The 27,218-nt window shown below is 41.5% G+C and overlaps 1 protein-coding gene across 1 annotated transcript in view; it reads right to left on the bottom strand.

The window, feature by feature from the left end:
* CRIM1 (cysteine rich transmembrane BMP regulator 1) overlaps positions 1-27,218 on the bottom strand; it is a 187,717-nt gene that overhangs the window by 91,670 nt on the left and 68,829 nt on the right. Inside the window, exons 3-4 of the mRNA XM_044772230.2 lie at positions 12,698-12,940; positions 11,522-11,642 (exon numbers count right to left, since the gene is read on the bottom strand). Of these exons, the coding sequence (XP_044628165.2) occupies positions 11,522-11,642; positions 12,698-12,940 (364 nt within the window). The remainder of the gene's footprint in view (positions 1-11,521; positions 11,643-12,697; positions 12,941-27,218) is intronic.

Consider the following 27,218-nt stretch of genomic DNA (forward strand, 5'->3'; position numbering starts at 1 on the left):
CCATATTAAGAAGTATTTTTAATTATAAGCAATAGGAAAGTAATGAAACATCTTAAACAAGTGATATAGTCTTACACTGGGGTGCTTATCTGCGGGAAGAACTAATACTGTCATCAACTCCATTTGTCTTCAATCATAAAGACAGGTGGGATTAATGCCAATGTTTTAAGCTGCAAGATACATTTAAAGTTTAGGAACCAATGACCACAATAGCCTAGAACGCCCTTTCCTCTTTCTCCATCTGGTGAACTCTGACTCATTCTTAAAGACTCAGCTCAAAAGAAAAACCCAACAGCTTTCCAAACTGGAATTAGTATATCTTTGCTCTGTGAGCCTGTTTTTTGCACACTTGGAATTCTAAGGCATGTAGCACTTTAAACGGCAATGGTTTATACCTATTTACCTTCCCTTTAGACTGGAAGCTCCTTAACATTGGTGTCTTCATCTTAGCCCCACCAGGTAGCATAATATGCAGCACATGATAAACACTCAAATACTCTCCCCTGAACAGACCAAAAACACTGTGCGGTTTTGATGCTAGGACCCACCCCAGATGAACTATCTATACATTTAACTAAAAGCATTTATTGAATATTTACCTGTGCTAGGCAGTGATGAGAGAGCAATATATAAGGTGTATCCTTGTATTCAAAACGTACACAATCTAATGTCTTAGGAAGTGCCCTAAAGTCTTCAAGAATCCATGATCTAGCTATGGAAATCAAAGTTTTCGATCTTACTATCACAGGAGCCAAGACATACAACTTCTTTCCTTCTCAAACAAAAGCAAAGTCAGGAAAGGATAATTTAAAATGCACTTGTCTGTGCAATACATTCACAGCAGACTGACCCTCAAGTCCAAGAGAAACCAGCGGCCTCCATCTCCAGGGCTGCAGTTCAGCAGGTCAACGTCTATGGGCAAATACAACCCCAAACCTTCTGTGAACTGGATCTATGCAATGATGAGGCATCCTATCCCTTACATCCGACAGAAAGATGCAAATGAAGAGTAAAATATATTCCATGAAATTTGGGGTTGCTTTTCTGGTATTTCCAGAAGAGGTAAGATTTTAATATTTTAGATTTGGTTATTAGCTATGTAAATAACTTGAAAAAACATTTTTGCAGAACCTTCTGGAGCTGTTCTTCTGTTTGCCCGTGTCATGATGATGATAATATCAAATGAAGGTGGGTGGGGAAAGTCCCCTGAGGTTCAATATTATCCATGCTGTGGATTCTGCTTTCCAACTTGATTGAAAGTCTTATGGAATTCAGTTGAGTTGCTTTCTTTCAGTGTGAGTCAGAGGGCCATGTATTCAGTGTCTGCTGATGGCCAGGCCTACTCAGACCAAACTGCTAGCCACTGAAGACTACTTGAGTGAGAGCCTTGAGCTTTGTTTCAGGACTGAAACAAATATAAAGTAAGACTAGAAATTGGTCAAATTTGTGGTGAAACACAAAGGGCATAAGGCGCTAGTATAGGAAGTGCAGGGCTTACACATCTGAAGTGAATTATTGACAAATTAAACTCTCTACTAGGGAGATAGCTCATCTCCAATGGGCAAGGGCTTTACTTCTAGGAAAGCACATTTTCTTCAATCTGGGGATAAGTCCAATAACAACATGGAATTCCTACAATTATTTTGCTTTAAAAACATCAGAGTTTAATATAGACTCTGGCTTTTTTAGTTATGAGTTGACTTGCTCTTTGGGCCAAAAATTACTGTGACAGAGGGCAACAGAATAGATGTTCTTTTCTTAGTTGAGAAAGAAGAGCTTCAAATATATTTCCAAATTTATTCTGCATGTGTTTAACAACAAAGAGAATGCTACCAGGAGAGCATGTCAAGAGTCAGGAATGTTTTAAATCTGCACTATGCTAATGCATATTTTACATATTGTATAATTTAATTTTACTTATTCCCAAAAAGCAGCTGGATAAATTATCCAAATTAAAGGGAACAACCTAAAATGAACTGAATTAGAGAAATTTGTCTACTAACAAACTAATCTTAAAAAAAACCCAAACTGTTATTAAGTGCCATCTTCTTTGGAACAATGTTTTGGGAACAGATGGACATGATAATTAATTACAAGTCTCTTAATTTGATAAAGTTCTTTTGAAAGTGCATATTCAGGGACAATTTCCACTAGTTAGATTCAGTAGGCATGATACAAACAACCTAATTACCTAACACAATGTTAAAAGCATATGAGTCTATAATAAATACTATTTGATGATCTAAAGAACTCAAAGAAGAACTAAGGAGTGCTCCCTGAGCTATGAGAAGGAACCTGTCAACTCCAAGCCATCCTCAAGGAGTTTTTGGCTTTGACATGTGTCTTGCTGGGCTGATGTGCCCTGCGTTGATACCATGTTCCTGACTCTTGTGTAATCCTCCCACCCACCGCCAACATCCTCCTAAAGGCTTCAACCAACAGAATGCTAGGCTGACGTTCTGGAGATAAGAGCTGACTGAGGAGCTCTGGAAAGCTCAACCACCTAAGTGTAATACGTTAGCAAAGAGAAAGTTAAAGGACTCTTGACATTGTCACTCCAAGGCTATTACTCAGAACAGATGTTAAGGGAGCAGAGAAATAAGAAAATCCATTGAGTTCTCAGTAAGACGGGAACGGTTATGATTCCAAGTAAAACCATAGGTAAATTGGTAGGGATATGAAAAACTGTCATCAGTTTTCATATGGGTGTGTGCTTTTTGAGGTCCTTGATTTCCTAGTTTGGATTTCAATCTGGCATATTACTTTATAGCTTTTTCTTAAATTCAGTTTTCATTACTTGGTAGAAAGCCAGTTTTTATTAATTGATTCTTTTCTTGAAGGCAGATTACTCTGTTCCCTTCTTATTACCTTCCAAAGGTCTGAAATGCTTTTGAAACTGGCAGAGGTGATATTTGCAAGGTGGTGAGTTCCTTCAAGCCTGGGCCATGTCTTACTCATCACCATACCCCACGGCAAGCCCAGTATTGTCTATCGTCCATGAGGTCCTCAATGAGTCTTTGCCATTAACTGAGCATTTTCAAGTCTGTGCCTTGTTTTCACTCACTGTAGCTTTGTGGTTAGATTAATTTTGATCTAACTCAAGTGCTTCTGAAGGGAAGGGACAACCTGCCAAAGATTCCATTCTGCTGGCCTCATCCAGTATGAGTCAATTTGAGGCTGTGAATTCTGGAACCTCAGAAAGCTCTTTTTCTAAGTATCTACATCTATTAACAGGAAACAGTGTGCTAGCAATCTGCTAAGACTCTATTATCATAATACAATATAGCAACAAGAAGATAAATTTTCTTGAGAGCACAAAGGAACAAGGATTGAGGGATGGGAACTAAACATCCCCTAGATTTTCAATTTGAAGCAGCACAGTATGAATACCTAGATGTCATAGTGAAAGTAAAGGAAATTCAGAACCTTCATTCTGGTCATGGGCTGTACATCTGAAGTCTCTTTCAGATACAATGGGGTTGGCATTTTCCTTTCATCTTATTTCCCTTCCTGGAGTTACAGTGTTTGGAGCTGTTATGATATGATAGGTTATGAGTGGGAAATTGTCCTCTAAGGTCAATGCCTTATAAGAGAGAAATAAAACTGAGGCTCAAACAAGGAAAAAAGGAACTTAATTCAGTAGACTATTTTTTATTTTAAGAGACATAGAAAGGAATGGTTCAATCATAAAGTTAGGAACAGAGAATCTAAAACTCTTCCATGAATATAATGCTGTGTGTGCGTATACAAGTTAGTGTAAAATACAGAAAAATGCAATAAGAATACGGAGGAGCTGGATAAAGAGGAGTGACAGGGAAGACAGACAAAGACAGAACCTCAGGGAAAGTGAAGCAGTGACAGCTGGGGAGAAACAGGTACAAATATGGGTCTGGGAGCCAGCAAGCAGCCATGCACAGGTTTATGTAGTTCATGCTGGTGAGTGTGTGGGGGTACGAGGATGCTGCACACGTCAGCCTCCCCCTAACACACCCACCAAGGCAGGCTGACAGGCAGAGCTATCCACATTCTGTTAGAGAGCAGTTTAATAGAGTAAATCCTTATCTTCTGGATTCAGCCTTTGGAAAGATATTCTCTGCTCCTGCTATATAAGGGACTATCTATTTACAGATGTGGAAAAAAAAAAAAAAAAGTAACCGGCAATGTTCAACTAGCCATTAACCAAAAGGCAATCTATTTTATTGGATTATCACCCAGCTGTCACAATTCAGCCAGTTCTGATTACCCTGGTTTAAAATCATTAGCCTAACAGTTTATTTCATTTTGCTTTTCCTAAGTTTTTTTAAAGAAAATGAAAAAAAAAGGTAACCATAATTCTTTTATGACTTCCTTTGGACTTTCTTCCCTTCCTATCACTATGCAAACTTTCTATCTCCCATTATCTTCTAAGGTCTGGAATTTTCTTCAATTTCCTTCTCCTTTCTTTCCTAGGGTCTCCTTTCACCAGCAGCTTGGGTTCCTTCCCCTGTAAAGGGTTTGGGAGACTCAGAGAATTTAAAGGTAGAAGTTGCTTTGGAGATCATCAAATCCCTCCTTCCGTCCTTCTCTCTCGGATAAGAAAACAGACCCAGATAACGGGAGAGGCTTGTCCCAATTCTTGCAGAAGTGGGCCTGGACTCTAGCACTCCACATCCAGGGGCGTGCTCTCTCTGCCCGGCACCAGGTGATGTGTGGAGGAGCATTCTTTAGCTGCTGAACGGCTCACTCACAGGTAGACATTTGCTCCCAGACTACTGTAATAAAGGAAAGTTTAGGACATGGAATATTAGGTCGCCTGAGTGGTGGAGCCAGGGAGGGGCTGGTAGGGGGCAGGACCACAGGTGGACAGTGCTGCCCCATGGTTTGTGCTCACAGAGCCTGGCTCTGCTACTCACCAGGCGGGACCCTTCCAGCTCACGATGCTCCATCTCTGAAACAGGAGAGCCATACAACCTGCTTCCTGGGAGGGAGCACTAAGATTCAGGCTCGTCCTCACGTCGAGTGGAACTGGACTTCAAATCTGATGTGCTCAAGATATCTTATTAGACTTTTTGGTGAAACCCAAAGTCACGTGTTCAGTCAACATTTTAGCTAACAGATAATATAATATTTTAAATTATTTTGGACTAAGAAAAAAGAGTTAAAAGTGTTTCTGCATCTTAATTTAAAAATAAAATAGAATTTTCAGTATAGTGTCCCAGAAAGCAAGAGATATAAATGTTCCGGATATAGGTTCTGGAAGAGAATCAGACCCTTAGTCAGAGAGAGGCTGGAGCCAGGAGGGAGCTTGGGAATCTGGCTTGCTGTGCTGTGCACAACCCAGGAGAAACCCTATTTTAAGTTTTTGAACATTATAAACAATGACTTAATTTATTTCCACCTCAAAATAACCAAGTGGAGTTTTTTCAATAACTTCTAAGGAATGTATATTTATAGACAGAAACTGATAACAGAATGTTTCAGAACAAAAAGTTTGGGACAAATCTCATTAAAATAAATTTAGAATGGGTGACTGTCAATAACATATTACATTCATTCATCTTCTTAATAAAAACATAAAAATATTTATATAACAAATCAAAAGGCATAAGGGTACTGAAAAACTCATCTGACTTACAGTGAAAGCGAATAAGGTACAGGTATTACTGTCTAGATTTTTAACTAGTTAATGTCTACCCTGTAAGCCTGTATCTAAAACGACTGGTGAAAAATTACAGAGTCAAAGGGAAGACTGTAAAACTAGGCACACACATTGGAGATAGCAAAGAGTGACAGGTATAGAGAAAACAACTGTGACCTAGGAGCTCTCTTCTTGAGAAATAGCCCAAGTAGGCTGAGGTTTGGGCGGGTTGTCACAGGAGAACGTGGGAAGCACAGATGTTCAGCCCAGGCTCATCTACCCTCCAACCATGGCTGGTGGGTCCATTCCCCTCAGACAACCATCACATAATCAACCACTATAGAGGAGAATTTCTATGCAACGCCTTTGAGTTTTTTTAGTGTTTGTTTTTAAGGCTGACCTGGTTTCATCAAGCTGATCTCCTGGCATCCAAAAATGGCATTCTCCGTTACGTGATGAGAGAAAACCAAGTTCAACTAGGTAGTCACAACATTCCTTAAGGAGAGGAGGTAAAAATGATGGTTGGCTAAACGATGCTTAAAGCTGAGGTGGTGCTCAGAGGCTCCAACTCACGTGTCTACTGCTGGGTGAATCGTGTAGAGAGAGGCAGAAAGGCAGTTGTTAAAGAGAAGGGAGCTTAACCACAAGGTGGCCTGAACTACACCTGAGGACCCAGAGCCCCAGGACCAGAAGGACATTAGTCTTTGGGAAAGGGTCACATAGCTGCAGCACTCCACTAACTTTCTACAATCAGAAAATGAAATCTAAAGGCACTTATTCTGGTCAAATGTATGTTATGGTGGATTAAAAATGGCCACAAATTCTTTCCAGCTGCTCCTATCAAGATGTGGAATCGATTGCCCCACTCTTTGAATCAGGGCTCACCCTGTGACTTGCTTTGACCAACAGAATGTGCGAAAGTGATGTTGTGTGACTTCCAAGTCTTGGCTCCTTGAGGCTTTGCTACTTTCTCTCTTGCTTCTGCCATCATATGAAAAAGCCCAGGATGAAAGACCACACAGGAGGTGACAGGCCCTTCCAGCTATCCCAGCTGAGTTTCCAGACATGGGAATAATGCCACCTTAGACTGCCAGCCCCAGACGACCTGCCAGCTGACTGCAGAAGAACCACCCAGAGTCGTGAACACAGAGTCGTGAGAAATAATAAATCTTTGTTGTTTTAAGCTACTACTTTTGGGGGTAGCTTGTTACACATCAATGACTAACTGAAACATATGTGTGTTATGTTAACATGTACTATGCTGACATATATAAATGTGTTGGTGAGATATAAATTCAGATTCATTGATACTGTTATCAAAAACACTGCAGTGGAAAAGTACAACGCTTTGAGTCAAGTAACCTGGGTTGAAGATTTGGACCTGTTCCATCCACTGTACCAGAGAACATTTGTGATTTTGTGCAAGTCACTTATTCTCTCAATCTCTATTTTCATATGCACAAATTCCTCAGGGAGTCAGAACGACGATAAAATGAGAACAACAGAAGTGAAAATGCTTTGTAAACAGCAAGGTGCATTACACAGTTAAGCTGTCATTTTTCCTGTAACCTACTTGTCACTTAAAGACTTTCTTGTTTTTCCTTCTCTGCAAAGACATCATTTGGATCAATGTATCTGACATAACTTTCTCTGTTGTAAGTTTCCTTTTGCACAGAGGCATTCGTACATACACATGCACAAAGGGCCTCCCAAAGGCCATCAGGTGTCATGAGCATGGACATGTCTCATTTTTCCTTTTTGTCAGTGTGCAAGGTTTAGGCCCAATGTAAGGCCCAGAGCCACTCTCATTCCTTTTCACTACCTCCTGGAAGATATGATGAGCTGTCATATAGCTCACAGCATATTCCAGCACTAAGAGAAGAAAAAAGGATGAAAAGAATTGGCAAGCCAAGCTGAAGGAAGGAAGAATTAAAAATAGTTAAAAGTCAATTATATCATACATAAGAATGATGTCTAAACAGGATGAAGTTTAGAAGAAAAGACAGCAAAAAAGGGGAAAATGAAGGATAGACCATTAAGAAAAACCAGAGAGGCAGCAAGGAAAGAAGGAATAACTTAGATTTAGAGAGGAGAGATGTAGGTGGAAAACCAGTACTAGTCAGGGATGTAAGTGGAAATAGACATCCTTGCGTGATAAGGACACCTAGAGGGTAGTGTCTGTCACTTGTAAGAGCTCAACTCATGTTTGATGAATGAATGAAAAACTGAATGAATGAATGAACTAAAAATACACAACTCAAAAGAAAATTCACAAATTGAGCAAGGATGACTCACACAGAGATAAGGCTGTTAGGGGGCTGAGCGGGTGAAATAGTCTCACTAGGACTGGAATTCCATTTGGATGGGAATGAAGGAGTGAGGAATTTATTTTTTAAGACGAGGAGGGTGAAAAGTCCAGAAACACCTTTTCTAGTCTACGGAAGTATAATAAATCCTTACAAAACAGGGGTTGCTATTTTCACCTAAGGTATCTCCACTGCTGGAGTGTCTGATAGTTTACCTTATTTTTCCCTATTTGTAAAGGCCTTTTCCCCCTGAATCCTCCACATAATCAGTTTTGATCTCAAATGGGTTCTAAGTTCTTAACAATGCTCTTTATAAATATGCTGCTAAAGGTCAAATAATCATAACAGAATTTTAAATATTCTAAAATGCTCTTCTTTATACCTAAACATCATGCTCTTAAAAGAGAGAACCTTTGACATGGATCACACGCAAGAATAAAGTTATGTAGTTTTTTTCTCTTAAAATATTATTATTAGTACATAGTAGGCTCACTCCTTTTTGTTTCCATTTTCACATGATTGTTTGGGTTTTATTCTCTTGTCAAAGGGTGATCTGTCTATCATCCTCCTCAGTAAGTGGGAACCCGCTTAATACGCTATGCTAGGTTAAGCCGTAGTCTGAGTACACTCTACATTTACCAATTCATTCAGTATTAATGCATACATAGAGGAGAGGAAAGAAGACATAACTCCTGACCTCTAGAAGTGTCCTTTAGTTGTGGAGACAAGGCTTTCTGCATGTAACAGTTAAATAACAATGCAAGGAAGTATATAATTCATTGGCAACATGGAAAAGGATATGTTGGGAGTTTCCAGGGAGTGGGATGGGTTTTGGTTGAAGCATGAAGACCTTGTGGGTAAAGTAGAATTTAACTGGAGTCCTGCAGGACGAACGATATTAGAAAAGGGAAGGGAGAGGTAAGGGCATCTTATGCTTTGAGAGGTGAGCTCCGAGCTTGGCATGGAGGGTTTCTGCAGTATCGAGAACTGGGCCATAAAGAGGGGGCTGCGGAAAAACCGCAAGCGTTTTAAACTGAGACAAGGAGTAATATCACCACTCAATGACAGATAACAAGAAACTAAAAATATTCATTCCTTTTCCTTCCTTCAACATATAAGTCATCAGGGCTAAGAGTGGGCCTGTTCATTCATTCATTCATAAATGGTTGACATATCACATCAAGTCTTATTCTAGGTAGTAGAGGCTACAAAATACTGCTTTCTCTCGAGAACCACACTGAGGAGAGATTGACCAAAAACATCAATGATTTCAATGTTTATGAAGAGTGCCATGATAAAGAGACCCCTGGGGAATTAAAACACAAGGGAGCAGAGGAGTGACACCTCAGTCATCCTCAGGGGCTGCAGAAGAGAACACTTCAAAGAGAAGGAAATGCAGTCCTGAAGGAGGCGTAGAAGCTGTAAAAGGGGAAGGCACTCCAGGAAGAGTCAAGTTCAAATGCAAAGGCACAGAGCATGAGAGAGCAGGGGGAGGGGCTTGTTCAAGTGGGAACACAGGATGCACATGGAGAAGGGGCAGGGGGTGAGTATGGGTCACTGACTAGCGAAATACAGGAAGCTACAGAGCTGTGAGAACTTGTCCCTTCCCCGCAAATAATTTACAGTAGGATTCTGAATGACTTCCTTCTCCGTGATTTCCATTTCTTCATTAGAGACGCACTTAACTGACCACTTAGTTTTGAATGCCCAGGTGGAAATTACGTCAACACAATAACAACCATCCTAAGGTGTACATTCACAAGACTCACAAAAGCTTGGAGATGAAATGGAAGGCATCTAGTTGAACCTCCTTTCCAAGGTAACACTGTTTCTAAGCATTCCTGGCAGGTGGCCATCCAGACTGGAAGAAATCCACCCAGCTCCAGCGAGCTCAGTCTATCTCAGGAAGCAGCCCGATGCATTACTGTACATTATTAGTTGTGAGAAATTTTTTTTCCTGAAACTGAGATTAAACATGTCTTCCTGAAGCTTCTACCCATTTCGACCCCCTAGAGCAACAGAAAAAGTAGCCTCCTGTGCCTCCTTCATGCAGATGGTGCTACACTATGTTTATAATAGTGAACTGAGAATTGTCCCTTTTCCTCACTGAAGGACTTGTTAATTAAGAACTGGCTGAGTTTTGATTAATTAGGTTCTCTAACATAATGTGCCACCTTCCTTTTCACGAAGACCTTGAAGGGACATCTGTTACCGTTAGTAATGCTCCATTTTCCTCCTCCACCGCTTAGTAATACCTGATGTTTGCACAATACTCCACCCCTTGGCAAGCATCTTCATATAAATGATCACATCCTAATGTCAGAAGAACTGTTCTTATGTGCCACTGTTCGTCTGTTATCTTCATAAAAATCTGTGTATCTGTTTTACGATACAGTATAAAGGCGAGGGCAAGTCATGTGAGATATGTCTATGAGAATCCTAGGGTTTCTGACAGGACAAAGATTAAGAGGTGCCAAAGAACTAAGGCATTTTAAGAGAAGAAAAAATTAATCCTTAGAACAAACTCTGGCTGTCTACTCCAATTATGGACAAATAATTGATACTTACCTTAACTACGGGGCCATACAGATTCCTATCTTATCAAAGCATTCATATAATCATAATTACTCATGCAACACACCTAGATGCTAAGTGCCCAGCACCGGGACTGGGACTGAGGCAGAGAGAGGTTAGGAATGGAGTTAAAGGCACCCTTTTAACTCTGGATATTAAATGTAGAGCAAAAGTTGAAAGAAATGAGATGACTTAGTCACAATGATGGCTTAGTGGCCTGGAAAAGGCTGAGGGGAGGTCACGGCAGGAAGAGGGGAGAGCCTCGCAGTGGGGGAAACAGAATGTAAACCCCACATTCCAGAGGACGGTTTTCTCCTAAGCAGAGCACGCAGGGCCAGCTCCGTGGCGGTGCTACGAGGACTGTCAAGGACAGGACCTGGAGACCCTCACCTTCTGGAGGAAGCCTGGTCCTGTAGGGCCAAGTGGACATCCTGCTACTAGGACTAAAAGGACAGTCGCTTTCTTTCCCAACAAGACAAAGAGAGATGTGTTTGTCACTCCAGAAAGCATTATAAGAATTTAGACTCCTCTTTGCCTCAGCAAGTAATAGGTCCGGGCAGATGTGTGATTGCCAGCGTCAAGGACCCCCGGGGAGCAATTCTATGATTGCAATTCTACACACAACGTTTTATCCCGCTGGACACAATGGTTAAGCACCTATATGATTCACTGCAGAGGATCAGATGACATGCCTACTATGGAGCGGTTCCTCACTGCCTCCCTGACTACATTCTGAGGGGCATATTTGCCAGCACAGTTCCCAGTGTGCCCAAGTGCACAGGCACCCCGACGTGAAGAATCTGGAAGGATTAATGACTTAACCTGATGACACCTGGCTCTGATCCGAGGAACGAAACATAATTACAAGTCATGGTAACAGTTCAGTGATTTCTCCACAGAAACAGGAGAATACTAGCTTTCCCTAATACCTGGGGAAAACGAACTGCATGCTTGAAACTGTGCCTTCAATGATGCTAACACACAAGACAGAGGAGAAAACTTGATACACTGATGACACACCGACCTTGTTGGCAGGGTGCAGCAACCGTCCGCGGTGAGTCTGACTTGAGTTTCGTAGCTATCCAGGGGGCACACGGCCTGCTGAACAGAGGGGCACTCCACGGTGCTGCAGTCCACGCTGAAGACTGAAAGGGGCAAAGAGACGTACCATTTACTGTGACAGGTACTGGAATTTTGAGTCCCCAAATCAAACACTGGCTCTTGACAAATTTCTGCAGTTTCCTTGCTTCCCAGAAACCCTGTCCTCGCACTGGCATTTTTATTTCCATCAATGTTAGAGAACTGCAGTCTGTCCCAAATATTCTGTGCAAGGAAAGCGGGAAGAAGACATTTAAGAGTTAAGAGGAAGGTGCAGAGAGAAACAGAGAGTTAAACGGATAGCGGTTACATGCATGGTGACAGTCAGCTACAGGCGTTTCTGATAGAACAGCTCAAGAGATGGACAAGGGACTGCTTTGCTTGAAGTATTTACCTAGCAGTTAAAAAAAAATCTGACCACTGGTTAGAAACTTGCAAAGAGGAAATCACTACAGACCTGTTTACAGACCACAATAGAACTGCCGCCACAAGAACAAGGATGTTAGAAATAACATAAAGCAAGAAACAGCTGGGACATGACAACTAATCAAATGTGGCAAAGAAGGTGAGTAAACAGTCAAAGATGACTTAGCACATGCTGTAAAAAGTCAATGGACGAATGGTGGGGAAATGGCAAGGAGAAAGATTGGGGCTGAGTATTTCATTATGAAACGTCTGGCATTTTGATGCATATATTTATCTAAAAATAACTGTTTTATGTACGATGAGTTTTTAAAATCTAATCCTTTAAAGTGACAGATATATCTGCAAATGAGAGCTATGACCTTCTCTGGGGAAATGAAGCAGGTAGCCACAGTACCATAAATTTTAGCCCCATGTCCCCCATCAAGCACACTCTGAAGGAGAAAAAAAAAAAAGAAAAGAGAAAAAGACAGGGTCCCTCCCTGAAGGCGCGTATGGACCAGGGGATTATCACTCTGGTTCTCTGACTAGAAGGCCAGAAGCCAGGCTGCCATTAGCCCAAAGCAGCAGGCTCGCACGGTACGGAGGAGAATGGCCATCTTCACGGGGAGGGAGAGGCCAGGGCTGGCTGCGGAGGCCCCACTCCCTCTGATGGTGCGGAGACAACGCTTGCGCGTACCTGGCTTGCACTCATAGAGGTCACAGCACTCTCCCGGCTTCCCTGAGGCTTTGGACACCAGTATGTTCAGGTAGCCTGGCTGGCAGACTTTGCGCAGACAGCCCGCAGGGTCGCACACGCAGCGGCTGGGTAAGGGGCAGCACTCCCCCGGGGGCGCATAGCCCTCGATCAGAACGGAATCTTCAGGACAACGTGGAGAGAACTGGACTTCACAGCGGGCCTTGGAGCAATCGGGCTTCTCTTCTAAATGGGAGAGAAAGAATTTAGCACGTGCCCAGGGGCAGTGGGGGGCACTTGTGTGGGAAGCACAGGCAGTTCTGATGATCTATCTACCAGCCAAAGAGGAGGGTAGAGAAACAAATGCAGTGAAAACCCTCAAACTCAGCTCAGCCGACCATGCACATCTCTCCCAAGATGTGCTCATGACACCCAACTGTCAGCCTGGAGATGCCTTCTTCTCCACCTTCCCCCTCACTCGTCTGAACAATCAATGTCCAGTGTGTTGACCAAACTGAAGAAAGGCGAAGGGAAGATGCCCACATGATTGGAGAATCTGAAAACCGGACTTCGTCATTGACTAACTGAAAGACTTTTGAATTTAAAAAGGATTTTAAGGGCTATTCTTTGAACATAGTGTATGTCTAAACACCAAAATAGACTCACAAATAAATCACGGCTACTTCAGGGACTGGACACAGGTATGATAATCAACAGGAAAGGACTCGACCTCCATGCCTGAATTTTGAGATGAACTTCTTAAGATTATATGATTCTATGATGTGGCAGCTTAGCAAGACAGATAATGAGCCAAATTCCCAAGTAATTTCCCTAAATGATATCTGGTATGTTTCTATCTCTAGCAGAGATCCATTAAATGCACCCCATTCCCCTTTCTCTGGTATTCTGTACTGACCTATTGCTACGCCTCGATTGTAGAGACAGGAAAAATAAATCGAGATGGGTAACACCCGAAGACTTTAGGACTGGGTAGCAAAGCCCTAGCTTCTGCGGCCCCACTCCATAGCTCAATTTCTTGGTTTAAACTTTTAAGAAACCTGCAGCAACATAAAGTCCTTGAGGAAAAGACAGAAATAAACCCAAAGTACACCACCACAGCCTTATGACCTTGGGGGCGGGGAGGTGGGTCAGAAATTGTTGGGTGAAAATGATGCCATGTAGTATTGGGGTAAATTTCCATGAGCTCTGTCTTTCCCAGAGGTCACCTAGTTTAGTCTCCCCATTTTGTAGATAAAGAAACTGAGACCCAAGAGTTCAAGTCACCTACCTAAGGTCAGTGGTGAGATTAAAGCAAGAATCCGGGCCTCCTCACCTCCAGTTCACTTAGCTCTTGATACCACACAGGTAGATCTATTTCCAAAACCAACCCTGTTCCTCAGGTCATTTTCTACCTCGATCGCTCTATCTTTCATTTCACTGTCGATCTTCCTTGTCTAACTACTTCCTGTCTAACCATAGATAGTAGAGAAGAGCCTTCATACCCGTAGTTCTAGTAACTCATTCAAAAATATTTATTGAGCATCTGCTGTTCCAGCAGCTTGAGATACACTATAAAGAAAACAAAGATGCCTGCCCTCGCATAGTTTACAATGCAGCAGAGTGTGACATAAAATAAACAGTAAACATTATGAATAAGCAAACTATACAGTAGCAGAGGTGGTAAATGCTATGGGGAAAATCAGAATAGAGAAAGGGAGAAATGGAGTGCATGGAAGAATGGGCGGGGGGGGGGGGGGTGTTGTTACAATTTGGTCAGAAGAGGCATCACTGAGAAGCTGAAGTTTAAATAAGGACCTGAAGGAGTGAGGGGGTGAGCCATGGAGGTATTTGGGAGAAGAGCTTCCCAGCAGAGGGAATGCTTAATGCACTCCTGGTGTCCCAGCAAGGAGGCCAGTGTGGCTGCAGCAGAGTAGAGGGAGGATCCACTTATCCTGTTCTCATACTATAATCTCAAGGAACTGCCTTGAAAAGAGAACATGATTACATAATGAGGACTTCCACTCTCAGATCCCCGTCAATGTGGGCAGAACAAATAAAAAAGCTGAGGAGGAGAAAGCGAATCTTGACTGTACGGGGACTGATAGAGATGGAGTTTGTAAAGTACATTCAGTAGATGGCTTGTCTGGCAAACACAGGCACATTGTCTCATAATTAATACAATCTCTCTGACTTTAATTGCAAATAGCAATTAATTCCTACTCTTGTGAATGTGCTGTAATTAATTTATTCTGTATCACATTCCAACACACTCTTATTCTGCAAAATATTTGGTATGTATAATCAGATTTTTCAAATACATGCTTCAACAAAACAGGTTTCCATTAAAATCCAACATATTACATCTCCTTAGTTATTCTGCTCTTTACGTTTAACCGTCACAACATCGTCACCTGTGGATGTGTGTTTGGCAGTTCAAGCCTTGAGAGAGTTATTTACTTCTTAAGAACTGACTCTGTAATACAAGTGGGATAAGGTAGGCTACCAGAGACACTCTGAACCATAAGTGAATCAGAGCGCGAAGGGATTTAAGAATGTTAAAAATGAGGATTAAATCTTATTAAGTGTTTTTCCAACTTTTCTCAAGATAATCATATCGGCTTTTCCTTTAATTTATTGATATAATCAATTAGCAGATTTTAAATCATCCTTGTTTTCTTAGAAAGATCTCTGTTTTTAAAGATCCTACTAGATTTTGAGATTTTTAAATTTATAAGCTTGAGTAATATTAGCCTGTCGCTCTCTCTTTTGTGTGTGTGTGCTGGCCTCATCAGTCTTAGGTTCAAAGTTACACTAACTCTTTCAGTGAGCTGTTTATCATTCTACCTGTTTCTCAGCTGTAAAACTGTTTAAATAACACAGGAATTACTTATTCTTTGATGTTTTCATCCAACCCACCTGTGAAACTATCTGAACTCAGTATATTTTTTTAAAGGGCAAAGGGCCAGATTTCTTCTCTGGTTCTTACTTGGGTGTCCTACTTCTTTGAGAATCATCTGTACTAACATATTTTAGTAAAAAGCATCTAATTCATCTAGATTTTCAGTCATTGTAGGCTTTCTTGATGAAGCTTTCTTTTTGTAGTTTATATGTTCATTAGTTCTTTTAAGTTTTTCAATCTCTTCCTTCTTTGTCTTCCAGGTTATTTCTTTGGTTTTTCTCTGGTGTTTTAAGATTAATGCTTAGTTCACTTCTATTTCTCTTTTCTTAGAAATAAAAAAAAAATTAACTATGATTTTAATACTTTAGTCAAATGTTGCTTTGGTTATATTTTAATTTTTGACATGTATTACTCCCAATGTAACTCAATTCTATATAATCTATAATTCAACTTTGATTTCCTCTTGAAAGACTTTTAAGAAGAGTGTTAGTGAATTGCTACACAGGTAGTTTTTTTGGCTTTCCTTTTTTGATTAATTTATAGTTTTACCACGCTGTTGACCAGAGAATGTAGGCTACACAATTTTCTACTATTAATTTCTTGAGTTTTTTTGGCATGTGCACGTATGTGGCCTCTGGCCAACTTCAAAATACATGGCCAATTGAAAAGAACCTGTATTCTCTGTTTAGTGGATACAAACTTGCAAATCTATTAAATCAAGCTTCTTAATTATGACATTCAGATCACCTATATCTTACATTTTTTATCTGATTTCGAAAAAGGATCTATAAAAATCTCCCACCATGAACCAGTAACTTCCCATATTTCTAAGAGTTTCACTTTAATTTTTCAAGCCTGTGTTATTACTTCATGACTAGCAGGCCCAAGATTCAAGCCTGTTATACTGACTTGACAAATGTAAAATGATGCTTTCAAAGAATTTACATTTCTAAGATCTAAATCTTTTTTTCTTTTGTAGTTTTTAAATTTCTTGGCTTTATTCTTCTTTTCTTTCAACACTCTATTCACCTTTCTATAGATTACCTAGAACCTTCACTCACTCAGCATCCTTCCCTTCCCCCAACCAGCCATCAGCCTATCACTTAAACCCAACTATGGTTACCATAGCATCAGGAATTATTTTTCTGATACTTTCTTTCTCAGCCTGTTTCTAGATCATTCTTCCATTAGGTTTCATTTACTCATGTGTGTCTTTAGTCCATCTCTCTTCCATGGAGAAAATAAGGAGAAAACTACAGTCACATCATGTATTTTCCATCATTTAGAAGGCTTTTCTGACACTGCCTCTGAATTTTTAATTTTATCTATTTGAAAACAGAAGCTTCACCTGATTCTTTTCCTATGGTGTCTAACAAATCTACATATAATACTTAAGTTAACTAACAAGCTGTTCAGTCTGGTTGCCTTGGTAACACTTTGCAATTGGCATCTTAAAAAACAACAACAAAAACTGCCCCAGATATGGAAAGACTAAAGTGACATATCACTTGCAACAGGGGTAATTCAGGGAAAATAAGCTGGTTTCATCATATTAATAACCTTCCTTTAAGAGGTTAGCTCCTAAAATATTGACAGGGTCACCCAACATGAAAGCAATCTTACAACAATAGTGGAAAGTTTGTATCCATCCTGGCCACTTTAACCTGTGTGACTGTATCTTGGCCAGTTGTAGACCTTTTGTCAATAGGGAAAGTACTATCATGATCTACAAGTAGCAAAGGCATTCAAGAGTTTTCTGCTTAAACTAACTAAATAAAACCAAAGGCAAATGAAAAACTACAAGACGGGAAAAGAAAAAGGGAGAAGAGAAAAATCATATTGCCAGATTCTCGATACTTCAATTTTTGTAGAGTCCCATGCATCTGACACTGAAACCTTCCTGCTCTTTCAAAATCTCTTAAAATGGTTACTTGAAAATAACAACAGATATGCTGCACATTTATTAATGGAAAACAGGCAGCATAAAAATGGACTAGTAAAATTTAGATAGTCAACTACAAAGTTGACGCCGCTGGGTACTCTATCCTTTCCTGAAATCTATGCCGATTCTCTGACGCAAGTGCATGATTTTAAATCATCCTTGTGCACATGATCATTCTGAGACAATCCCTGGGAGTTCTAATTGCACAGATAGTTCAAGGAATCCCAAATCCAGATCAGACTTGATAGCACAGAGCTGAGTAGGTGGAGCCCAGAGTAAAGAGGGGAAGAGTCTGAGATCTTTCTTTTCCCAACACCTCACTCTGGTGTCCCTTACAATTTGAAGTCCCGGAGTAGCTACAGCAACAGCACAGGGTATCACAAGGGCTCTCACCCACTTGGTGGTCCTGGGAGACAAATCTCCTCATGGGACCAGCTGAGGTGCAATCTATGAACTCCTTTCCAATCCCTCTTTCACTCTTCATTCAACAAATATTCACTGAATGACTTCCATGTGTCAGGGGTTCTAGGCACAAGGCTTAGAGCAGGGAATAAAGCAAAGTCCTCGCCTTCTTGGATTTACAACTCCAGAAGAAACAGACAATAAACAATGAGCTCCCCAGCAGGAAGCTGGGTGGCAATAAATGCTTCGAAGCAGAATCAGGGATGCAGGTGCACTGCATTCGTCAGGTGTGTGAGGGCAGGTCTCTCTGAAGACACGGCACCTACACAGAGACCTGCGGGAAAGAAGAGAGAAGGCACGCCAACAGCAGCGCAAGAGTGTCCCAAACACGGAGAACAGCAAAGATAGAGACACTAAGGCAAGAGAGAGCCTACTCTTTAAGTAGTCAAATATACCTCATGGTTATTAAGAAGAAATCTAAACTAGTATAATTCACAGGCAGAAAATATCAATAAAGAAAAGTATTTTGACGGCTAATGTTTCTGTTATTAAGGATTCAACTCTCATGATCACGCAAGAGAAATGAAAGCAATCTCCACTAATTGGGCACCTTCTATGTGTGAGGCACCATGCCCCTCCGCCTCACACACCTTCTCACTCCCATGTGAAAAAGAGATGACATCGTCCTACTTGACAGATGAGGAGACAGGCACAGAGAGGCTAAGACACCAGGCCAAGGTCACCAAGCAAGTGGCACAGCCTCTGAAGCCCATTAATCTTCCCACTAGTTCCCAATGCTGAAAGCAAAAGGAACTTGAACTTTCCTACTCAGCCTTCCTGGTATTTTTATGTTTAGTCAATGGCTACATTTATGCTCAAATGTAGAACGCAAGGTTAATTTGCAAAGATAAAGAGCCTTGGGGTCCTGGGTGTGTCCTTGTCACGTTCTGGTTGCTCATCCCCCATATCTCACTGGCTCCTTGGCCTTAGAGACACCATGCGATAAAAGGAGGAGCTATCTTGTAGCCAGCATTATTTTGTTCTGAAAACTTCTATTACAAATGCAAGACATATGTCATCCCTACATTTTTAAATTTAGAGACTGATTCCTTTAAAGTTACACTGTGAATTCTTTTCATTCACATTCCATGATTTTATCATAACCTTTTTTGGCAAGCTTCGCGGTGAAGACTTGTTCCGCACCATCATAACCCCGAGGGGAAAAAATCAGGCTTGCTGATACAGTCCCAGAAATATTTCATATATTTCAGCTCGTTCACAAACACCAGCTGTACTTTCCCAGCACTTTCTTTTACTTTGAATTTAGGACTTAACAGTGATGGCATCTACATAGAGCCTTTTCTTGGTGGTTTGTTAAAGATACCATATTAAATTGTTTCCAAATACCTAATAAAGTTAGTTTGCATCACAGTGGAACATAAATTAGCCAAATATAAAGAAAAGTAATTAAATGATCTCTAAGACTACAACATGTGATTCTTTCACTCAGTGGTTCTCAACTCCGGCTGCACATTAGAATCATTTACAAAGCTTTTAACAATACCACTGTCTGGATCCCACCTCAAATCAATTAAATCACAATTTCTGGGGGAGAAGCATGGGAATTAATATTTGTTTCAATAGCTCCCTAGGTGATTCTATTGAGTGATTAGGGCTGAGAACTACTGCATTACTCCTCCAAGCAAACTGAGAATCTTTACAGTGAAGCTCCCTACTGACAATAGAGCTTCGCCAAAGGCATGTTCAAACATCCTGGCAAATGGTTGCTGGCCAAATGCCAAAGCAGCACTGAGCCCTCCAGATCTCTGCCTGCCACTACTAAGTAGTCCAAGCTGTATGCTGAGCCCCATGGTGCCTCTAGGAATCTCCTAGACCACACATCTCTCCTATGCAGGATATTACTGAACTGGGTTGAAAATGATGCTTCAGATTAGAGCTTTGCTACTCAAAGTCTGGACCCTGAACCAGCAGCATGAGCATCTCCTGAGATTTTGTTAGAGCTGCAGAGACTCAGACCCCCATGCCAGTCATACTGAGTCAGAATCTGCATTTCAGGAAGATTCCCAGGTAACTCAGATATACCATAAAGTTTGAGACAAACTGCTCCAGAGTGGTGGTTCTCAAACAGTGGTCCACCGACCAGCACATCAACATTTCCTGGGAACTTGCTAGAAATGCAAATTCTAAGGCCCTACATCAGACCTGGGGGTGGGGCCCAGCAATCTGTGTTTGAACAAGCCCTCCAGGTGATTCTGATGCGTGCTATTTGGAACCATATTGCTAGAATAATAATTCTCAACCTTGGCAGCACATTAGAATCCCCTGGGGGATTTTAAAAATCCAGAAGCTCAGCGTACACTCCAGACCTATTAAATCAAAATTACTGGAAACCGGACCCCAGTATCCATTGTTTTCAAAGTCCCCCACGTGACTCCAATGTGCAATCAAGGTTGTTTCACCATTCTAGGCACCCACTCTCCATCAAGCCTCCACACTCCCAGGGGATTCAAAGCTCCCTTAATTCTTAGAAAGTCTGAATCAATGAATTCTCTGGATTCTTCTTGGAAGAGGTCAGAGCTTCCTGGGAGGAGAAAAAGAGCTGAGAGAAGTTTACAGGATCTGCCTCTGGTGGCAGGTGGCAGAGTGGAGGGAGCAGGGTGTAGGAGAGGCACATCCCAAACGTGGCCTTGAACGCATCTGCTGAATTTTAAATCACAGTTTATGAAAGTTTATTAGAATTTAGAGTCCAGAGACATTTTATTTCATCATCTGTTAATTCACACCAGGAACATGTATTCAATTTACTCCCAGAGGGACTTGCCATTCAAATAATTACATTTATATATTCAGACACAGTAACAACATTTAAAAAGGTAATAATGAATTTATTTTTAAAAATCTGGCAATAAAGGCAGGCCTAAGGATGGTCTGGATAAATGTACAAAGAACTGAATACTGGCTTCAAAAAGATTAATTTTACCCAAAAAACCACAGCCTTCTTGTTCCCTTTCTGCCATAAACACAGCCCATAAAAAAGGAGAGAAAATTATTAGAGAATGAGACAAATGACTAATGAGGAAAACTTAAATGAACTAAATTGTATAGTCAGTTCAGCAACATCTTAAGAGGAATCTCCATAACAGCTTGAAAATGTCATAGAGGCATAAACATTCGAAATGAAGAACTCCCTGGGGTGGTGTTTAAGCGGAAGGCAGCATCCATTACAGAACACAAACAAAGCCTCAACTTTGCTGAGTGATTCTGTGACTCTGGGTGGGTCGCTTTCCATACTTGAAGTTTTCCTCCACTGAGGAAGGAATGCTGCAACTTGTCTCTCCCTTTGTGTAATCACGATATGGATTTGAAAAAATATAATAAAACATCAGATTTTAAAGAGGTGAGAATGAGGGTCTGGCATTCCTCATCTGTCAAATGAGGGGCTGGCACTTGTGGATGTCTTCTATGAACATACTGCAGCCTGAAGTTTCACGAGCCCTTCCTACACAGTCAGTCAGGTTCCAGGGACTCTTGGCCTCTGTTCGTTTAAGGAAGAGCAACCAACGATTATTGAATGAAAGGAGGAGCCAGTCCTTTTCTTTTAAAACTCCAATATTTGTTAACTCTGTAGAGTTTTAGCATAGTAGAAAATGTTCTCTTACATGATTTTAAAATACAAGGAAAGGTAAACCAATAGTATTGTCAGTAATATCATCAATAAATTCCTGAGCCCCACAGGTAGTATATGGATTTCAAAAGTCTTCAGAAGGACCTGAAAGAATATTATGTGCTGGTCCGAGATCTTCAGAGGTTCCTGAAAGTGACTACGCTTACACAATTAAAATGATATATCAAGATGGGGCTGGCCTGGTGGCACAGCGTTAAGTGCGCATATTCCGCTTTGGTGGCCCGGGGTTCGCCGGTTTGGATCCTGGGTGCGGACATGGCACCGCTTGGCACGCCATGCTGTGGTAGGTGTCCCACATATAAAGTAGAGGAAGATGGGCACAGATGTTAGCTCAGGGCCAATCTTCCTCAGCAAAAAGAGGAGGATCGGCAGCAGTTAGCTCAGGGCCATCTTCCTCAAAAAGAAAAAAAAAATTAAAAAAATACATAAATAAAAATAAAATAAAATGATATATCAAGAATAAAGAGAGGGAGCTGAACAGCACAGAGGAAAGAAGGGAAAGAGTATGGCAGAACTCTGCGCCTGTTCTGTCTTTGCTGAGGACGTCGGCCGCAAACAAAGCACTGTAGGCTATTCAACTGTTCAACTGAGTGTTCTCAGGAGGGTTTGCACAATCTGAAAAAAAAGGTGGCTAAAAATATAGAACTAGATTTTTGAAAAAATACATTGGCCATTTATTTTCTTCTTTCTCTTCCTCTTTTTTTTTTTTTTTTAAAGATTAGCACCTTAGCTAACAACTGTTGCCAATTTTCTCTTTCTTTTCTTCTTCTTCTTCTTCCCCCCAAAGCTCCCCAGTACATAGTTGTACATTCTAGTTGTGATGCCTCTGGTTGTGGCATGTGGGATGCCCCCTCAGCATGGCCTGATGAGCGGTGCCGTGTCCGCACCCAGGATCCGAACCGGTGAAACCCTGGGCCGCCGAAGCAGAGCACACCAAGTTAACCACTCGGCCATGGGGCCAGCCCGTTCTTTCTCCTTTTTAAATTTCTATTTTACTGAAGATAAACTACTTGTTTGTACCACTTTCTTGTCATTTAAGAGAGGTTACTTTTTAGCTTTCTTATATGGGAATCAGTGGTTTACAACAAAAGTTTGAGAGTCAGAAAGAGCTATGTTCAAATCTCTGGTGTTTTACAACTAGCAAGGTGATCTCAGACAAGTTTCCTGACCTCTCTGGGTCACAGTTTCTTCAGGGCTGTTAGAATTTTTAAGAGAGAGAATATACATTGCAAGTAGCCATATGCCTGACACATCTAAGTGTCCAACCAATAGTAACTCTCATCATCATCATCATCTTCATCATCAATTACTAGAAGGAGTCTAGGCTTTGGGTCAGAGAGAACTCAGTATACTCATGCATTAAAACAGGGCATAAAAATACTTAATTCTACAAGACTGTGTTGGAGATTAAAAGAATATACACATTCTTTTATGCTACATAAACGTAATATTTATATAATATATAAAATATGTAAATATAGCAGAATATTGCCTATATTTTATGTCTGTGTATGTATGTGTGCATATATACATCCAGGCACACACACTACAGGACACTCTCAGGACCTCACATAGCTCACTTCTCCCTCTCAGTTTGTTTTAACCCTAATGCCCAACACGACGCATGGAACACAGATGTGATCATTAAATGTTTGCTACTGTTGATAAAGGTGAAGTTGATTATGAAACACACACACATGTCTATGTACATAACTTGGCATGCTCCACACACAGTCATCTCATCATGCCGAAAGTTTTACCCAGGTGCTGTTTCTCTGCCAGCTTCCATTACTTTATTAATTCCTTTAAAAAAAGGCTACTTTTTGAGAGAACAGTCTTTGCTCTGTCTGGAGAGAAGGAAGGAAGCTGCCTTCCATACAGGTGGTTTTTCCTGGAGATTCTTCCCCAGCTATCTCTGCATTCGCCGTGTGCTGATAGGCCCCGCTTACACAGTCATCAAACTGATGGGCATGTAAGGTAATAAGTGCCTCCCCAAACAAACACAGGTCTCCTAATGTTTATACCTACGCAGTGGAGGCCCCCCCTGGGGAGAAAGTGCTTCGTCCCTGCAGACCACCTCTGGCGGCCAGCACCTCCCTGAACAGCCTCACTCTCTTCCCACGACTCCTTCTCTGAAGGCCTCTCCACCCCTCCGACCACTCCTTCTTCTTCGGCTCCAGCACCAACTTCCTAATCAGCCTTGCCCAGGGCCGAGCCCCGAGAGGGCCCCGCGTTTCTATGCCGCCTTTGTGTTCTTTGTGTACCCACGGCGCAAACCCTCGTCCCCCGTGACCACCGAGAGGGCACATGGAGACTCCAAATATGTGAGCCGCAGCTGAGCAAAGGGACGTGTTTACTTTCCATGCTGAACTACAACTTGACCTGCAGCAAAAACAAAAATACTGCAATGTGTATTTTTTCCCAGAAATGATAATTATAGTACTCCAAACATTTTTCAAACTTCAACTACCAAAATGGAAAAAGTATTTCAAAAAATAATTTATTAAATAGGCACTTATATTCTTGGTAGACCTTACATGGAAATTCTACTTTTTTTTCTTCACAGCCATTAAAGGGCTCGGCTCCTGGCTCAAAACCCTCTTCCAAGGCGAGGTGGGGTTCAGCCTGCTGAGCTGAGAGGTGGATGGCTCGAGAGCTCTCCCTATTCATCACAGTCAGCATGCAACTATAGCACCTTTTTCCTCTTCACAAATACTAGTGATGTACGAGTCCCAGTTCACACAGAGGTGATATAAAGGCACTTCTGCACAGCTGGCCGATGGTATGCCTGAACCAGATGAAGGAGGCCAGATCGGCTCCTGGCACCAAATATCGGCTCCTGGCACCAAATATAGGAGGACAGTTACTTAGACTCTTCTCAGGAGCAGCATGTGAATCCCAGCTTATTTTAATTCCTCTCCGAAGAGAATGCTTTCTCACCTGGTCCTTCTCCTGCAGCCAAAGCTTTTCTGAACCCAGGACTCCTCTCAGGATATGGCCATTGTAACTCCATCCCACTCTCAGGCTTTCTAAACTCTTGAGACCGCCAGTTCTTACATGAGTGTGCTACAGGGCTTTTCAAAGCACAGACTGTGAACCTAACCTCGAGGGCTGCTGATTTAGTTGAGCTGGGGTGGGGCCTGAGAATGTGCATTTCCAACAAATTCACAGGTTACTGATGCTGCTGTCCAGGTATCATGCTCTGAGAAGCGCTGCTTTAGATCAGAGCTGTTCGAAAATTTTAGTCTCTTGTTAGCTCTACCACCCTCTCTCTTCCCGCTAGGCAAAGCCACTTCTCTCTGTCTCCATCTCTCTCTCTCTAAAGATATGCAGTAGAGCGGGCTTAGGTATAAAAGGATAATGACCTGCTTGATGAACCTGATGGACCTGAACAACAGAGGTCCCAGCCAATCTCATCCTCTTCTACATTAAATAGCAACCTGCATGATGCTACCATCTCAGGCCTAAGATAAAATCCAGAGAGGAGTGCATGGTGAGAGTAGGCAAACTGTTCAGGCCTACATGTAGATGGCAAGGAGACGTCAGGGCCACTGCCAGAGTGGACATTGTGCTCAGTGTCGGGGCTTCTCCCACATTTCAGGGATATGGCATATTCCAAATATCTTCAAAGACAGCAAAGGACATAATGATTCCACAAATAAGCCTAACCAGAATGAATTAAGGGGACAAAGCAGTTTAGGACAAACCAACTGTCACAAATCCATACTCCAATAATTGGTAATTTTTGGTAATTTGGAAGGAGTGTATTGAAATTTAACTTCACATGTATTATGGGGTCTGGGCTCCACAAAGCTGCTAGGGACCTACGTTCCTTTATTTTTTTGTTCCTCAATACCTACTGTGTAGCTGGTGTCCATATAGTCGTCCAACCAGTGGGAAGGGAGAAAGGCGGAAGGGGAGGGCACAACTCTAAATGGTATTCTGTGAAAAGTAACACTATTGCTTCTGTTCGCTTCATAGGCTGGGACTTAGTCACATGGCCACACCGACCTGCAAGGGAGTCTGGGAAATGTAGTCTTTATTCTCGGTGGCCAAATCTCTCATTAAAATTTTATATCTAAGAAAGAAGAAGGGAATGGACATGTGGACATGGGGACAATGAGAAATCTCTACAATAAGTTTCCTAAGAAAATAAACTATATAAACAAGAGAAGTATACCATTCTTTGAGGAATAAAAGTAAAAAAAGCATTCTGAAGAATCACTTGAGAAACATTCGAGTAAGCAATACATACGCTTCTTAACAAAGATCTATATCTATGTGTTAAAAGTTACCAGGAAGATTCTTATTCATTCAACAACTCCACAAACACTTAATAACCAATTCCCATGTAGGTGGCACAAATGATTTGTATATTTTAATAAAGGCAACAAGGTATATACATAGAAAATCCTTAGCCATCAGTGAGCCTCGATTTTAAAGCAGAAAGGCTGGCCTTCTTTTTTTTTTTTTCTGCTTTATCTCCTCAAACCTCCCCCGTACATAGTTGCATATCTTAGTTGCAGGTCTTTCTAGTTGTGGGATGTGGGATGCCACCTCAACGTGGCCTGACGAGTGGTGCCATGTCCGCACCCAGGATCCGAACCCTGGGCCGCCGGAGCAGAGCGCGCGAACTTAACCACTCGGCCACGGAGCCGGCCCCAAGGCTGGCCTTCTTTTGAAATAGCCTGTAACTCAGAATTTTCAACAAATCAGTCTAATCTTTCCTACAATTAAGGTATGAAAAAAGATGGAGATTTGAAGATTTAATTACAAGAGAGTAGAGAAATTAATAAGCTTGTTCTTGCATAAAAATGTGGGAATGCTTCTATTTACAGGACTTATTTGTCAAAGGAGAAGAAAAGTTTTCTTAGCCAAAAATTCTTAGATGTAAGTGGAGAAAATGGTGGCCTGGAGAAGCCAAATGGCTTGCCTTTGAGGGCCACTCACCTAATGAATGTCAAGGCAGGGCCAGGAGCCAGGTCTCCTGGGGAATCCTACACCTGTTCTTCCAAGACACACAGTCATCATCATAACCTTCTTGTTCTTCAGTCTGTGGTCTGCAGTTTTCCCTGATAGGTATTCATCTCTTCCAGAATACTGAAAATTGCTTAGAATCTAGCTTAAAATTTGATCACAGGGACCAGCCTGGTGGCATAGTGGTTAAGTTCACGTGCTCCACTTCCGCGCCCCTGGGTTCACAGGTTTGGATTGCAGGCATGGATCTAGTACCACTCACCAAGCCACACTGTGGCAGCATCCCACATAAAATAGAGGAAGATTTGCACATGTGTTAGCTCACAGCCAATCTTCCTCACCAAAAAAAAAAAACAAAGATCACAAAGCTCCTTTATCATGAAATTAGCAATATACAAACCAAACCAAAAATAATTTTTTATAAAGTGGAGTTGCTAAGAAAGGTAGGAGAAGGTTACCTTCCTTAGCAAAGGTTGCTAAGCAACCTCTGGTCATAGGGTGGCCATGGTGCTGTCCACCACCCAGGTGCTGACAGGCTTCACACCCATACAGGCAAAGCCTCGCCCTCTGAGACGCAGATTACAAATATGCTGGGAAC

The sequence above is a fragment of the Equus asinus genome, chromosome 6 (assembly GCF_041296235.1).
Source record: "Equus asinus isolate D_3611 breed Donkey chromosome 6, EquAss-T2T_v2, whole genome shotgun sequence".
Taxonomy (NCBI): domain Eukaryota; kingdom Metazoa; phylum Chordata; class Mammalia; order Perissodactyla; family Equidae; genus Equus; species Equus asinus.